General features: G+C 43.9%; 1 protein-coding gene across 2 annotated transcripts in view; it reads right to left on the reverse strand.

Moving 5' to 3' along the window:
* Window positions 1-16,566, reverse strand: part of LOC111955398 (ephrin-A3-like) — a 90,753-nt gene that overhangs the window by 19,446 nt on the left and 54,741 nt on the right. For both annotated transcript variants that reach the window (XM_023975628.1, XM_023975627.1), the window contains exon 2: window positions 3,304-3,614. In XM_023975628.1, coding sequence (XP_023831396.1) covers window positions 3,304-3,614 — 311 coding nt within the window. The remainder of the gene's footprint in view (window positions 1-3,303; window positions 3,615-16,566) is intronic.

The following is a 16,566-nucleotide window of genomic DNA, read 5'->3' on the forward strand; positions in this document are numbered from 1 at the left end:
TCTCTCGCCAGTCTACGGAGGGAGGGTACACGGTGCAGGTGGCGGTGAACGACTACCTGGACATCTACTGCCCACACTACCACACTCACCGCCAAGCCAACCCCAGCGGGGAACATGGAGCGCACTGTGGCGATGAGTACGTACCTCTACAATGGTCACTACCAGTGTGCTACGACCCTGCGACCCCCAGATGGGCTTCTACACGCTTGGTGAGTGCACCGCCGACACGCGCCCCACGCACCCATCAAATTCTCGTGAGAAGGTCTCACGCGCTACAGCGCCTTCTCCCTGGGCTACGAGTTCACGTGGGTCCGAGTTACTACTATATGTGAGTGGGATAATTCTATTTCTAAGTCTGTATAGAAGTCCACTACCGGTCAAAAGATTTAGAACACGACTCATTCATTCTTTATTTTATTCATGTAGATAATAGTGAAGACATCAAAAACTATGAATAACACAACATGGAATCATGTAGTACAAAAGTGTTAAACAAATCAAAATACACTGCTCAAAAAAAATTAAAAGGAACACTTAAACACAACACAATGTAACTCCAAGTCAATCACACTATTCGTGTGAAATCAAAACTGTCCACTTAGGAAGCAACACTGATTGACTCAATAAAATTTCACATGCTCTGTTGTGCAAAATGGAACATAGACAAACAGGTGGAACTTATAGGCAATTAGCAAGACACCCCAATAAAGGAGTGGTTCTGCAGGTGGTGACCACGACACTTCTCAGTTCCTATGCTTCCTGGTTGATGTTTTGGTCACTTTGAATTGCTGGCGGTGCTTCTCACGTCTATGGTAGACAATCGAGACGGAGTCTACAAACACAACACAAGTGGCTAGGTAGTGCAGCGTCATCCAGGATGGCACATCAATGCGACTGTGGCAAGAAGTTTGCTGTGTCTGTCAGCGGTATGTCCAGAGCATGGAGGCGCTACACAGGAGACAGGCCAGTACAATAGGAGACGTGGAGGAGGGCCGTAGGAGGGCAACAACCCAGCAGCAGGACCGCTACCTCCGCCTTTGTGCAAGGAGGGCACTGCCAGAGCCCTGCAAAATGACCTCCAGCAGGCCACACAATGTGCATGTGTCTGCTCAAACGGTCAGAAACAGATCCATGAGGGTGGTATGAGGGCCGACGTCCGACAGGTTGGGGGTTGTGCTTACAGCCAACACCTGGCAGAAGTTGGCATTTGCCAGAGAACGCCAAGATTGGCAAATTCGCCACTGGCGCCCTGTGCTTCTTCACAAGATGAACAGCAGGTTCACACTGAGCACATGTGACAGACGTGACAGAGTCTGGAGACGCCGTGTGAGAACGTTCTGCTGCCTGCAACATCCTCCAGCAGGACGGTTGGCGGTGGGTCAGTCATGGTGTAGGTGCATTTCTTTGGGGGGCCCGCACAGCCTCCATGTGCTCGCCAGAGGTAGCCTGACTGCCATAGGGACGAGATGAGATCCTCAGACCCTTGTGAGACATATGCTGGTGCGGTTGGCCTGGGTTCCTCCTAATGCAAGACAATGGCTAGACCTCATGTGGCTGGAGTGTGTCAGCAGATTCCTTGCAAGAGGAAGGCATTGTCTATGGACTGGCCCGCCCGTTCCCCAGACCTGAATCCAATTGTGAGCACATCTGGAGCATCATGTCTCGCTCCATCCACCAACGCCACGTTGCACCACAGACTGTCCAGGAGTTGGCGGATGCTTTAGTCAGGCTGGGAGGAGATCCCTCAGGAGACCATCCACCACCTCATCAGGAGCATGCCCAGGCGTGTTGTAGGGAGGTCATACAGGCACGTTGGAGGCCACACACACTACGGAGCCTCATTTTTGACTTGTTTTAAGGACATACATCAAAGTTGGATCAGCCTGTAGTGGTGGTTTTCCACTTATAATTTGAGTGTGACTCCAAATCCAGACCTCCATGGGTTGATAATTTGATTTCCATTGATACTTTTTGTGTGATTTGTTGTCAGCACAATTCAACTATGTAAAGAAAAAAGTATTTATAAGAATATTTCATTCATTCAGATCTAGGATGTGTTATTTTAGTGTTCCTTTATTTTTTGAGCGGTGTATATTTTATTATTTCCTTGATGACAGCTTTGCACACTCTTGGCATTCTCTTAACCTCCTAGGACGTGAGACGTAGAGCGTGCCCACCTCTTCAACAGCCAGTGAAAACTGCGGGCGCCAAATTCAAAACAACAGAAATCCATTAATTAAAATTCCTCAACATACATGTATTTTACACCATTTTAAAGATACACTTGTTGTAAATCCAGCCACAGTGTCCGATTTCAAAAGGCTTTACAGACGAAAGTAAACCAAACGATTATCTTAGGTGAGTGCCTATTCACAGATAACACAGCCATTTTTCCAGCCAAAGAGAGGAGTCACAAAACAGACAATAGAATTAAAATATCATCACTAACCTTTGAGACTTCATCAGATGACACGTCATAGACATTCATGTTACAGACAATACATTGTATTGTTTTGTTCGGTAAGTCGATATTTATGAACCGAAAAATCTTGGATGTTTACATTGGCTGCGTTATTTGTCAGAAGTCTCAAACATCCTTTGAGTTTTTGCAGAGCAGCACATCAATTACAGGAAATCACTCATAATAAACTTGCACTAAAAGAATAAACTGTTGATGGCATGGAATTTTAGATGCCTTTCCCTTAATGGCAATTGCTGTGTCAGATATTCAAAAAAAGCTTTACGAAAAAGGCAAACCATTGCCCAATATGTAATCTGAGTCGGCACTCATAGCCCAATCAGAACACGCAAATAATACGGCGCATATTGGTGCATCAACACTCAAGTCAGGATAATAACATTTAAATAACAGTTTACGTACCTTTTTGATTCGAATCTTTAATAGAATGCACTCCCAGGACATCTCCAAGGTCCACAATAAATGGTTTGTCTTGTCGACATAATGTCCCATCATTTATTATCCAGAAATTCCTCACCTTGTTGCTTCGTACCCCAAAGAATTAACCTTTCCTCCTAAGTGGACAGTTTGATTTCACAGAAGTGTGATTGACTTGGAGTTACATTGTGTTGTTTAAGTGTTCCCTTTATTTTTTTGAGCAGTGTATTTTGATTTGTTTAACACTTTTTTGGTTACTACATGATTCCATGTGTGTTATTCATAGTTTTGATGTCTTCACTATTATTCTACAATGTAAAAAATAAAGAATGAATGAGTCGGTGTTCTAAATCTTTTGACCGGTAGTGGACTTCTATACAGACTTAGAATAGAAATATTCCACTCACATATGTAGTAGTACTCGTGACCCACGTTGAACTCGTAGCCCAGGGAGAAGGCGCTGTAGCGCTGGAACTTCTCAGAGAATTTGATGGGTGCGTGGGGCGCGTGTGGCCGGTTGCACTCCCAGCGCTTGAAGCCCATCTGGGGGTCGCAGGTGCGGTAGCCACGGTAGCTGACCATGTAGAGGACGTACTGCTCGGCCACTGTGCGCTCCAGCGTCCCCCGCTGGCTAGTGGCGGTAGTGTTATAATGCGGGCAGTAGATGTCCAGGTAGTCGTTCACCGCCACCTGCACCGTGTAGCCCTCCCTCCGTAGACTGGCGAGAGAGAGAGAGAGAGAGAGAGAGAGAAGAGACAGCAGGATGGAGGGAAGGACAGAGAGGGAGGGAGGGAGAGAGAGTGGGGGAGGGAGGGGGAGAGAAAGGAGAGAAAGGTGGAGGGAGATGGAGGAAGAAGAAATAAAGACAAAAAGAAGGAAAAAGAAAGGAAATACAATGGTGAGTAACAGCATAGTATAACACCCTTATCAGGAAGGGACTACTTTACAAATAGTAATGTTCTCACTCTATTCACAGTCCCAAAACCAACCAGGGTTTCTGCAGAAAATAATACCCAATCCTTCAAGCCTACTGTCATTCTCATGAGCATGACATAGTCTGGGTCAGTGAGGCGGAAGGAGATCATGCCATTGGAGACATGTAGCTCTTCTACCACAGGAAGGAGGGATACACTGACATGTGAAGAGTCCCATGCACCCACGGCGACTTTTTCCGTAAACTTTTTCCGTAACTTTTTCCGTAAAGTTTTTTTGAAATCTGACACAGCGGTTGCATTAAGGAGAAGTGGATCTATAATTCCATGTATAACACTTGTATTTTCATCAACATTTATGATGAGTATTTCTGTAAATTGATGTGGCCCTCTGCAAAATCACCGGATGTTTTGGAAGCAAAATATTACTGACCATAACGCGCCAATGTAAACTGAGATTTTTGCATATAAATATGAACTTTATCGAACAAAACATCATTATAGTGATTTTTGGATATAAATATGAACTTTACCGAACAAAACATACATGTATTGTGTAACATGAAGTCCTATGAGTGTCATCTGATGAAGATCATCAAAGGTTAGTGATGAATTTTATCTCTATTTCTGCTTTTTGTGACTCCTCTCTTTGGCTGGAAAAATGCCTGTGTTTTTCTGTGACTAGTTGCTGACCTAACATAATCGTTTGGTGTGTTTTCGTCGTAAAGCCTTTTTGAAATCGGACACTGTGGTGGGATTAACAACAAGTTTATCTTTAAAATGGTGTAAAATACTTGTATGCTTGAGGAATTTTAATTATGAGATTTCTGTTGTTTGAATTTGGCGCCCTGCACTTCCACTGGCTGTTGTCATATCGATCCCGTTAGCGGGATTTCAGCCGTAAGAAGTTAACAAACTATAGTTTTGGCAAGTCGGTTAGGAGATCTACTTTGTGCATGACACAAGTCATTTTTCCAACAATTGTTTACAGACAGATTATTTCACTGTATCACAATTCCAGTGGGTCAGAAGTTACCATACACTAAATTGACCTTTAAACAGCTTGGAAAATTGCAGGAAATTATGTCATGAGGGTACCACGTTCATCTGTACAAACAATAGTACACACGTATAAACACCATGGGACCACGCAGCTGTCACACCGCTCAGGAAGGAGATGCGTTCTGTCTCCTAGAGATGAACGTACTTTGGTGAAAAAGTGCAAATCAATCCCAGAACAACATCACAGGACCCTGTGAAGATGCTGGAGGAAACAGGTACAAAATAATCTATATCCACAGTAAAGCGAGTCCTATATTGACATAACCTGAAAGGCCGCTCAGCAAGGAAGAAGCCACTGCTCCAAAACCTGCATAAAAAAGCCAGACTACGGTTTGCAACTGCACATGGGGACAAAGATCATACATTTTGGAGAAATGTCCTCTGGTCTGATGAAACAAAAATAGAGCTGTTTGGCCATAATGACCATTGTTATGTTTGGTGGAAATAGGGGGAGGCTTGCAAGCCGAAGAACACCATCCCAACTGTGAAGCACGGGGGTGGCAGCATCATGTTGTGGGGATGCTTTGCTGCAGGAGGGACTGGTGCACTTCACAAAGTAGATGGCATCATGAGGCAGGAAAATTAGGTGGATATATTGAAGCAACATCTCAAGACATCAGTCAGGAAGTTAAAGCTTGGTCGCAAATGGGTCTTACACATGGACAATGACCCCAAGCATACTTCCAAAGTTGTGGCAAAATGGCTTAAGGACAACAAAGTCAAGGTATTGGAGTGGCCATCACAAAGCCCTGACCTCAATCCTTTAAAAAAAATTGTTGGCAGAACTGAAAAAGCGTTTGCGGGCAAGGAGGCCTTACAAACATGACTCAGTTACACCAGCTCTGTCAGGAGCAATGGGCCAAAATTCCCCCAACTTATTGTGGGAAGCTTGTGGAAGGCTACCCCAAACGTTTGACCCAAGTTAAACATTTTAAAGGCAATGCTACCAAATACTAATTGATTGTATGTAAACTTCTGACCCACTGGGAATGCGATGAAAGAAATAAAAGCTGAAATAAATAATTCTCTCTGCTATTATTCTGGCATTTCACATTCTTAAAATAAAGTGGTGATCCTAACTGACCTAAGACAGGGAATTGTTACTAGGATTAAATGTCAGGAATTGTGAAAAACTGAGTTTAAATGTATTTGGCTAAGGTGCATGTAAACTTCCGACTTCAACTGTATACTCATTATCATAATTGTACAAAGCATTATTATACAAACTTATTATGCTTATCTTGAAGGGATGGAAAGGACAATTGATGAGATGTGAGGTATCCTTAGCTGTGTCAGGATAAATGGCAGGGGAAATCTGCAACAACTGGAGCGGTATTTACTACTATGTAACATTAGGCGGCAGTATTGCGTTGCATTCAGCCCTAGGGTTTCCTCTCTCACCCTCTTCCTCTCAATTACAATCTCTCTCACACACACACACACACACACCACACACACACACACACACACACACACACACACACACACACACACACACACACACACACACACACACACACACACACACACACACACACACACACAGAGAGAGAGAAAATGAGGAAACGCACACATGAGTGAACGGTCACACACATGCACGCACGCACGCACAGACACAATACTAGGTCAGGTCTCAAGGGAGATTATTATTCAATTACAAAATGAGGATCACCTCGCTCTCTCTCTCCCTCCCTCTCATTATAGTGTAGTAACATTGCTCCTTTTCTGGGTATTTGTCTCTACCACAACCGATACCTCTGTCTTTTCCCTTCTCTTTGTTTGCATTACACACATGCAGAGAGAGAAGAACATCATATCCCTTAACCACTGTTCTTTCCCTGGCATCAATCTTATCTCATCGCTCGTACCCCACTCCTCTCTCAGATGTTGGATGACAGATTTTTGTCTCGCAGTGTTGTAAAAAGAAACACAGCCATGCTTCAAAGGGACTATATTTAGAGAGAGTGGGAGAGACGGGAGGGAAGAAAACGAGAGAGGGGAAAGAGAGAGAAAGAGATGGAGAGAGGGGGGAGGGGAGACAGAAGACTAGAGTAAGAGATAGTAAAAGAGGGAAAGGAAGAGGAATGATGGAGAATGTGATGACGGGGAAACTTGGATGCAACTGGGGTATAAATACATAGGGAAAGGAGCTTCTGTCATTGAGAGAGTAGGCGGAAAGGAATGAGTGAGGGTGTGCATTTACAAGTGGGTGTGTATATTATGTGTGCATGTGTGTGTGTGTGTGTGTGTGAGTGAGTGAGTGAGTGTTGAACACCGAGGCTTTAGTAGCACACTCTATGCATAACACATAACACAAGGACAGAATGTTAGATCACAGTTCTGTCATAAAGGCACAGAAAGAGTCAGAGGAGGGAGGAGGATGCTTTGTAGGTGTGTTGAATCATAGACTTATATACAAAACAAAAATATGAATGCAACAATTTTATTGATTTTGCTGAGTAACAGTTCATATGAGGATATCAGTCAATTGAAACAAATTCAATAGGCCCTGATTTCACATGACTGGGAGTACAGATATGCATCTGTTGGTCACAGATAAAAAATAAATAAAATGGGCCTCACAATGGGCCTCAAGATCTCGTCACGGTATTTTTATTCATTCAAATTTCAATCGATAAAATGCAATTGTGTTTGTTGTCCGTAGTTTATGCCTGCCCATACCACCCCACCGCTCACCCACACAACGCCATACACGTGGTCTGCGGTTGTGAGGCCGGTTGAACGTACTGACAAATTCTCTTAAGTGACGGAGGCGGTTTATGGTAGAAAAATTTACATTCAGTTATCTGGCAACAGCTCGGGTCGATATTCCTGCAGTCAGCATGCCAATTAGAAGCTCCCTCAAAACAGACATCTGTGGCATTGTCCTGTGTGACAAAACTGCACATTTTAGAGTGTTCTTTTATTGTCCCCCAGCACAAGGTGCACCTGTGTAATGACCATGCTATTTAATCAGCTTCTTGATATGTCACACCTGTCAGGTGGATGGATTATCTTGGCAATGCTCACTAACAGGGATATAAACAAATGTGTGCACAACATTTGAGAGAAATAATCTTTACGTGCATATGGAACATTTCTGGGGATCTTTTATTCCAGCTCATGAAACATGAGACCTACATATTTTATATTTTTGTTCAGTGTATAAGCAGTCCACTTAGTGACCCATGACACTTTAGGTGTTGGGGCAAGGACTGGTGGGGAGAAGGGAGGAAGATTTAACAACAGAGAAAGGGAGAAGAGGAGGAAGAGGAGGAGGGCTAGTAGGGGAATCTAAGCAGGACAAAGAGAGGAAAAACACAAGTGAATAAAACGGAGAGTAAGTGAGGCAGAGGGAGAGACAGAGATGTAGTGCACCCCAGGGATACACATATATGTAGTAGTGCAGGGAAAAAAGAGTGATGGTGCCTTTCTTTCTCATCCTGTCTCGCTCTCTCTCTCCCCGCTGTGCATTGTCTCTGTGTCGTTTCTGTTGTATCATCATCATTTTCCTATGAGTGGGAAAGCACTGCTCGTTAGTACAGCCGGCAGAAGCTGGTGAAGACAGCCTAGCAAGGGGGGAGCGAGGGAGAGAGGGGAGTGACCAAGACAAAGAGGGCACCACTGTACCTTGCACCACTAAAACAAGCATTTTGAGAATACAGCCGCTATCAATAAATAACAAAGATACTGTAAAAGAGAGAGACCACAGTGGACAGAAACTAGTGGTCTGTTCTGCAGTGGAAGATCTAAACAAAATCCAATTTCCAACCAAACCAACCTCCATTGTGAATGAGCATAAACAAAATGTCCATTACATCACAGACAATAATACTGTTAGAGTAACAGCATTGACTGTTAGTAATAGTATATCTACATGCTGTTTACATGCAGGCTGCTGTCTGACCATCATATCCAACCAAACCTCTTCATTGTGGATGAGTATAAACAATATGGTCATTACCTTTACATCACTGTCAATACCCTCACAGTTAAAGCATTGACTGTTAGTAATAGTAGATCTCTAGATCTACACGCTGTTCACATGCACGTTGCTGTCTGACCTAGCCTGACGACTCACACTAAATTATTCCGCTGCTCTATAAATCACTTCATACTTTAGTCTGAGATTGCCATCGCACACATAAAATGGTCAATACCGTTACATGATTCATTATGTTACATGGTTCATTATAGTTACATTCATGTCCCTGCTGTTACAGTAACAGCATCGACTGTTAGTATTAGTAGTGTTAGTGTACAAACATATAAAGGCAACATGTAAAGTGAGCTGAAATAAAAGATCCAAGAAATGAAAGAAATGTCCCACAAAAAGCTTATTTCTCTTAAATGTTGTGCATAAATTTGATTACATCCCTGTTAGTGAGCTTTTCTCCTTTGCCAAGATAATCCATCCATCTGACAGGTGTGGCATAAAAGGAAGCTGATTAAACAGCATGGCCATTACACAGGTGCACCTTGTGCTGGGGACAATAAAAGGCCACTTTAAAATGTTCAGTTTTGTCATACAACACAATGCCATACATGTCTCAAGTTGAGTGAGAGTGCAGTTGACATGCTGACTGCAGGAATGTCCACCAGAGCTGTTGCCAGAGAATTTAATGTTAATTTCTCTACCATAAGCCGCAGCCAACATCCTTTTAGAGAATTTGGCAGTACGTCCATACCATTCCTGCCAAAATATGATCAAAGAACAGAACAGGACCATGTTTTGGTGTGGTTTGCATTCAGCAGTGAGCAAATGTTGCAAGATATTGAAGAAAATTAAGATAATATGATAAGTCCAAACGGCCTCACAACCACTGACCACGTCTAACCGTGCAAGCGCAGGACCTCCACATCCGGCTTCTTCACCTGCGGGATCGTCTGAGACCAGCCACCAGGACAGCTGAACAGCTGATGAAGCTGAGGAGTATTTCTGTCTGTAATAAATGCCTTTTGTGGGGAAAAACTCAATTCTGATTGGCTGGGCCTATGCCCTCCGAGGCCCACCCATGGCTGCGCCCCTTCCCAGTCTTGTGATATCCATAGATTAGGGCCTAATTTATTTATTTCAATTGACTGATTTTATTATATGAACTGTAACTCAGTAAAATTGTTGAAATTGGTGCATGTTGCATTTCTATTTTTGTTCAGTAATACATGCCGCTCACATTCAGGTTGGTTTCTTAGTCTGACCATCAAACAACCTTCATTCAATCCCAATACAAGCATCATGACATCTTCAATCATCTCCCTCAAGGTCACCATTAAGGATTTACAGTTGAAACACAGGCGCAATCATGGAATAAGTGTACCAGTAACATAGTGATGCACAATCAGTTTCTTCCTCTGATTTCTCCAATCGTCTAACTAATAAAAGGCCGACAGGCTCCTCTAGCTGCGGGACGAGACAGGGACAGGCTCTGCTGCTTTTCCCCGTACCTTAGCACCAAAAGTCATTACATCGTCTCCAAGTAAAAGTACACACAGTCTCCAGCAAATCCTCCCTCCGCTGATTGGGTTAGCCTCGTAATTAGTGCACGGTTTACAGTGTTCCGATCCAAAATGGAGGCTGAAAATAAATGCTGAGGCGTGGGGGGGAAAAAAGAGCTAGATGCTACAGCCTTTCAGGTCTGGGATTACCCCTGGATCTGACTGGAGTATACTGTAGTGATGATTCAGAGATGACTCAGAATAGTGGTGGTGGGTGCTACTCTACACATTACACACACACACACACACACACACCACCAGTCTGTGTAATTCAGTCTGACTGCACACATTAGGGAAACAGGTCCCCATAGTGGAGCAAGGTCTGGCTGCAGATTGGAGCTACTAAATGAATACAGTCCAATGACTGTAGTGATTCCAGCATGTGACAGTCTCTATCTCAGGCAAAACAGCCAATAGAGGGAGCAGGTGGAAACTGTCCGCTCTCTGATTGATGGAGAGCTGATAGTGAAAGACCACCAGGTGATGTCACACAACAACAAATAAATGGCAGACTTTGAAGTACATTCTTTACAGTGTACTTTAGAAGTACAGAACTACTAGCCTATAATAACTTATGTTCTATCAACAGAAGTATGAGAGTGTGCCAGCATCCCAAATGGCACCCTATTCACTATTCTGTGCACTACTTTTGACCAGGGCCCGGTTTCCCAAAAGCATCTTAAGGCTAAGTTCATCACTATTGGATCCTATGTTCTAACAATGAACTTAGCCTTATGATGCCTTTGGGAAACCGGGCTCTGGTCAAAAGTAGTGCACTGTAAGGAATGGGGAGCCATTTGGGACACAGCCCCATCTCTGAAGGTGAGTCTCTAATTGTGAGTGGATATTAAAAGGCCTCCAGCTCACCTTTATTCATTCTCAAAGTGCCTCCTGATGAAAAGCAGATCTCATTCTCCCTCTCTCTTTCTTCATCTAATACCTCGTTCTCTCAGAAGAGCTGTATTGATACCAATACAAAAAGCTGTGGTGCGGACGAGCCTCGCTCTGCTCGCTCTCTGAGAGCGCACTCTAAATGGGTTCTGTCAGAGAATGGAGACTCTCATCACAGTCAATTCTCCACAGTGCCCATCTCAGTGGGAATGTCAGGCACATGTGTTGCGGCGAAGGCATACGAGAACACAGTGCTTATCTTGTAGACATGCCTCCTCTCAGGCTACAGGCCACATTGATGAGACAACGGTGTAGAAGAGCCAAGGGGTAAGAGGACTCCCGGAGGAGGTATGTGGACACGCATGCGCGCACAGACACGTGCGCACAATAGGACACACATACGCACTCTAGCAGCACTCACGCATGCAAACACACACAAATATGAAATACTTTATTTGAATCCACAAATCACATTACACTCGAGAAGGATTCCAACATTTCTAAGGACACGGATATTTGGACACTTATGGATACAGATAGCACCTCCTTCTCCACAGAGCTAGGCTGCCCATGACTGCTGACACGGAGCAGTACCTTGTTAACTGCTTTGCCTCGGTCTTATGCAGGACTGCAATCTGAAGACCATGTACCGTCAGCCTATGTAGATGGCCGAGACTCCCGAATATCAGCACCACAAGCTTGCACTGATAACTGAGGTTGTTCAGGCGTGACACGAGAGGCTGGTATTTCAGTAACTTGTCAGCAAAGGCCTGCTCCATGTATGAGTGAAAAGAGCAACTCACTTCCAAAATAAGCACCTCCCTCTGGCGTCCCGCCTCAACAACAATATCTGCCATAGTTTGTATACAAGAAAACACATCATCGTCAACATCGAACCAGCCTCCAATGACAAGAGAATGTCTGTGAATGTGTGCTGTCGGTGATGCTACCGGTCTCACCTCAGTACCTATCAAGTCGACAAGGCAGTCATGTCTAGCTATGTACAGGTCTTGTACGAACGGCAACCATTAACAACATGTGCAACAGACTCCATTACATTTGACTTGTGTGAGACACACACACACACACACACACACACACACACACACACACACACACACACAAACACACACACATTGTCAACAGACAAACACATAAATCGAAGAACAAAGATTGCCAGCGAACAGCCCGAGGAATAAAAAAGTAAACCCAGGAAGAAACACACTGAAGCCATAAGACAACAGAACCATACCTACTTCTAAGGTTTCAAAGAGCAGTGTCTGAGCTTTGAAGTGTGGGGTATGAGAGCCTCAGCAGCTCTCATAGGAAGTCTGCTACAGTGGGGTGTTAGCTTCACAAACCTAACTCTTTAAGCCTCTCCTTTGGGTTCGCACAGACAGCGGGAGAGAGGATGGAGAGGGAGAATGATGAGAGAGAGTATGAGAGAGCAAGAGAAAGGGAGAGAGGAAGAGAGAGATAGAGAGAGAGAGAGAGGGAAAGAACAGAAGAGAGGAAATTGGAGAGAAGTAGAAAGGGAGAGAGAGAGGAGAAAAGAATGCTACTCATATTGTCTGGGCCTTCAACAGTGCCAACCTCAGCAAGCCCAATAGAGTAAGGTGGACTTTTATGTCTGAGCCAGAGTAACTGCAGTGATTTATGCAAACGTACACACACACACACACACACACACACACACACACACACATACGGACGCACACAAATCCACGGTATGCAAATTTAGCTCCATTTTGTTTAATATTTGTCCTGAAACTCACCAGTCCTTAATTACAAGCATACCCATAACATGATGCAGCCACCACTATGCTTGAATATATGGAGAGTGGTACTCAGTAATGTGTTGTATTGGATTTGACCCAAACATAACATTTTGTATTCAGGAAATAAAGTACATTTCTTTGCAATATTATTATATTACTTTAGTGCCTTGTTACAAACAGGATGAATGTTTTGGAATATTTGTATTCTGTACAGGCTTCCTTCTTTTCACTCTGTCAATTAGGTTAGTATTGTGGAGTAACTACAATGTTTTTGATCCATCCTCAGATTTCTCCTGTCACAGACATTAAACTCTGGAATTGTTTTAATGGTGAAATCCTGAGAGCGGTTTCCTTCCTCTCTGGCAACTGAGTTAGGAAGGACGTCTGTATCTTTGTAGTGACTGGGTGTATTGATACACCAATCAAATGTAATTAATAACTTCACCATGCTCAAAGGGATATTCAATGTCTTATTTTGACCCATCTACCAATAGGTGCCCTTCTTTGCGAGGCATTGGAAAAACTCCTTGGTCATTGTGGTTGAGTCTGTGTTTGAAATTGACTGCTGGACTGAGGGCCCTTACAGATAATTGTACATGTGGGGTTTCAAGATGAGGTAGTCATTCAAAAATCATGTTATACACTATCACACCCTTTGCCATAACAAAGGGGTTGAATACTTATTGAATGAACACATTTCAGCTTTTCATTTTCTATTAACTTGTAGAACATTTTTAAAACTCTTCTTTGACATTATGGGGTATTGTGTGTATGCCAGGGGTGTGAATACTTTCTGAAGGCACTGTATATCCCATAAAGCAAACCGTGTGAAAATAATTACAACATACACATACAGAAACAGCAGGGGAAAAAAACACTATGTATGCTCCAGAGAAGGCCTCTTTCTGCCTGGAGCAGTACTGAGGACACTGGAGCAGTGCTGTGGACACTGGAGCAGTGCTGTGGACACTGGAGCAGTGCTGTGGACACTGGAGCAGTGCTGAGGAAAATTCAAGTATCGGCTAAATCTGTATCCTGATATGAGGTGAGTCCGTGCCATACAGGTTTAGAGCAGCAAGAGCAGAGCGGCGGAAGATGGACCATATTTTGCTTCCTGAATAATTGACTGGCACAAGAACATTTGGTATCTCTCTCTGTTTATTCCATCTCTCGCTCTCTCAGGGCCATGACTTGGGCGGCAAGTACATAAAGACCTTACTTAACAGGAGAGAATACATACGTTCAAGGTATTCTCTGTGATAAAGCATTGAAGTGAGTGAACCTTTGTCAAGCTCTTCTCCAAAGTAAGTTCCTTATTCTGACTGTCTATGTAATACCCAGACAAAGACAGTCTGCAAGTTTACTTAAGCTGTAGGATGACTATTTTTCTTCTAATATGGATTCAAGGTTCTGATGAATGGAAATAAGGGACCACAATGTAAATAAGTAATTGACTGTCATCCCTGACAAGTGTTAAAATGTGCGTGTTTTGACAAGACAATAACCAAAAATGTTAAATTGTCAAATAAAATCATTGAACAGTTCATTGGCTGGCTCGTCAAGGACTGCCAACTATATTGAGAAGACAAAGATGGGCATTAGCTGGAATTACATGGCAAAGGAAGTAAACTCAGCAAAAAAAGAAACAGACCTTTTTCAGGACCCTTTCTTTCAAAGATAATTCGTAAAATCCAAATAACTTCACATACCTTCATTGTAAAGGGTTTAAACTCTGTTTCCCATGCTTGTTCAATGAACCATAAACAATTAATGAACATGCACCTGTGGAACGGTCGTTAAGACACTAACAGCTTACAGACAGTGGGCAATTAAGGTCACAGTTATGAAAACGTAGGACACCAAAGAGGCCATTCTACTGACTCTGAAAAAACCCAAAAGAAAGATGCCCAGGGTCCCTGCTCATCTGCGTGAACGTGCCTTAGGCATGATGGAAGGAGGCATGAGGACTGCAGATGTGGCCAGGGCAATAAATTGCAATGTCCGTACTGTGAGACGCCTAAGACAGCGCTACTGGGATACAGGATGGACAGCTGATCGTCCTCGCAGTGGCAGACCACATGTAACAACACCTGCACAGGATCAGTACATCCGAACATCACACCTGCGGGACAGGTACAGGATGGCAACAACAACTGCCCGAGTTACACCAGGAACGCGCAATTCCTCCATCAGTGTGCAGACTGTCCGCAATAGGCTGAGAGAGACTGGACTGAGGGCTTGTAGGCCTGTTGTAAGGCAGGTCCTCACCAGACATCACCGGCAACAACATCGCATATGAGCACAAACCCAACGTCGCTGGACCAGACAGGACTGGCAAAAGTGCTCTTTACTGAAAAGTCGCGGTTTTGTCTCACCAGGGGTGATGGTCGGATTCGCGTTTATCGCTTAAGGAATGAGCCTGAGGCCTGTACTCTGGAGCAGGATCGATTTGTAGGTGGAGGGTCCGTCATGGTCTGGGGCGGTGTGTCACAGCATCATCGGACTAACGCTGTGCGTTACAGGGAAGACATCCTCCTCCCTCATGTGATACCCTCCTGCAGGCTCATCCTGACATGACCCTCCAGCATGACAATGCCACCAACCATACTGCTCGTTCGGTGCGTGATTTCCTGCAAGACAGGAATGTCAGTGTTCTGCCATGGCCAGCGAAGAGCCCGGATTTCAATCCCATTCAGCACATCTCGGACCTGTTGCATCGGAGGGTGAGGGCTAAGGCCATTCCCCCCAGAAATGTCCGAGAACTTGCAGGTGCCTTGGTGGAAGAGTGGGGTAACACCTCACAGCAAGAACTGGCAAATCTGGTGTAGTCCATGAGGAGGAGATGCACTGCAGTACTTAATGCAGCTGGTGGCCACACCATATACTGACTGTTAATTTTGATTTTGACCCCCCTTTGTTCAGGGACACATTATTCAATTTCTGTTAGTCACATGTCTGTGGAACTTGTTCAGTTCATGTCTCAGTTGTTGAATCTTGTTATGTTCATACAAATGTTTACACATGTTAAGTTTGCTGAAAATAAACGCAGTTGACGTTTCTTTTTTTGCTGAGTTTGTGTGCTCAACCAAGTGCAGCATAATAATAAACAATCTCATACTTTCCAAATTCACAGAACCCACCATCATTGAAATCCCACTCCAGAACTGGTTGTCACGTTCCCCACCAAGAAAACCAAATAATGTCGCTCAAACAGAAGGGGGAACTAACAAAGAGTCACTGACAACAACCAAAACAGGTGGGGTTATAGGAGGGGTTCCAAACTTAATGACTTAAAACTTAATGACCAAACTTAAAACTAAAACAGGGAAAATCAGACAAATGGATGTTTTTCTATAAATCAATTAGCGAGAGCCAACTAAAGGTGTGGACCATCCGCATCTCTCAAGACAACAGGAGCAGGACCTGTACGCTCTCGTTGGCTGCCCCTCGCTTCATACTCGTCGCCAAACCCACTGGCTCCAGGTCATCTACAAGTCTCTGCTAGGTAAAG

This window comes from Salvelinus sp. IW2-2015, linkage group LG30 (assembly GCF_002910315.2).
Source record: "Salvelinus sp. IW2-2015 linkage group LG30, ASM291031v2, whole genome shotgun sequence".
Lineage (NCBI taxonomy): Eukaryota > Metazoa > Chordata > Actinopteri > Salmoniformes > Salmonidae > Salvelinus > Salvelinus sp. IW2-2015.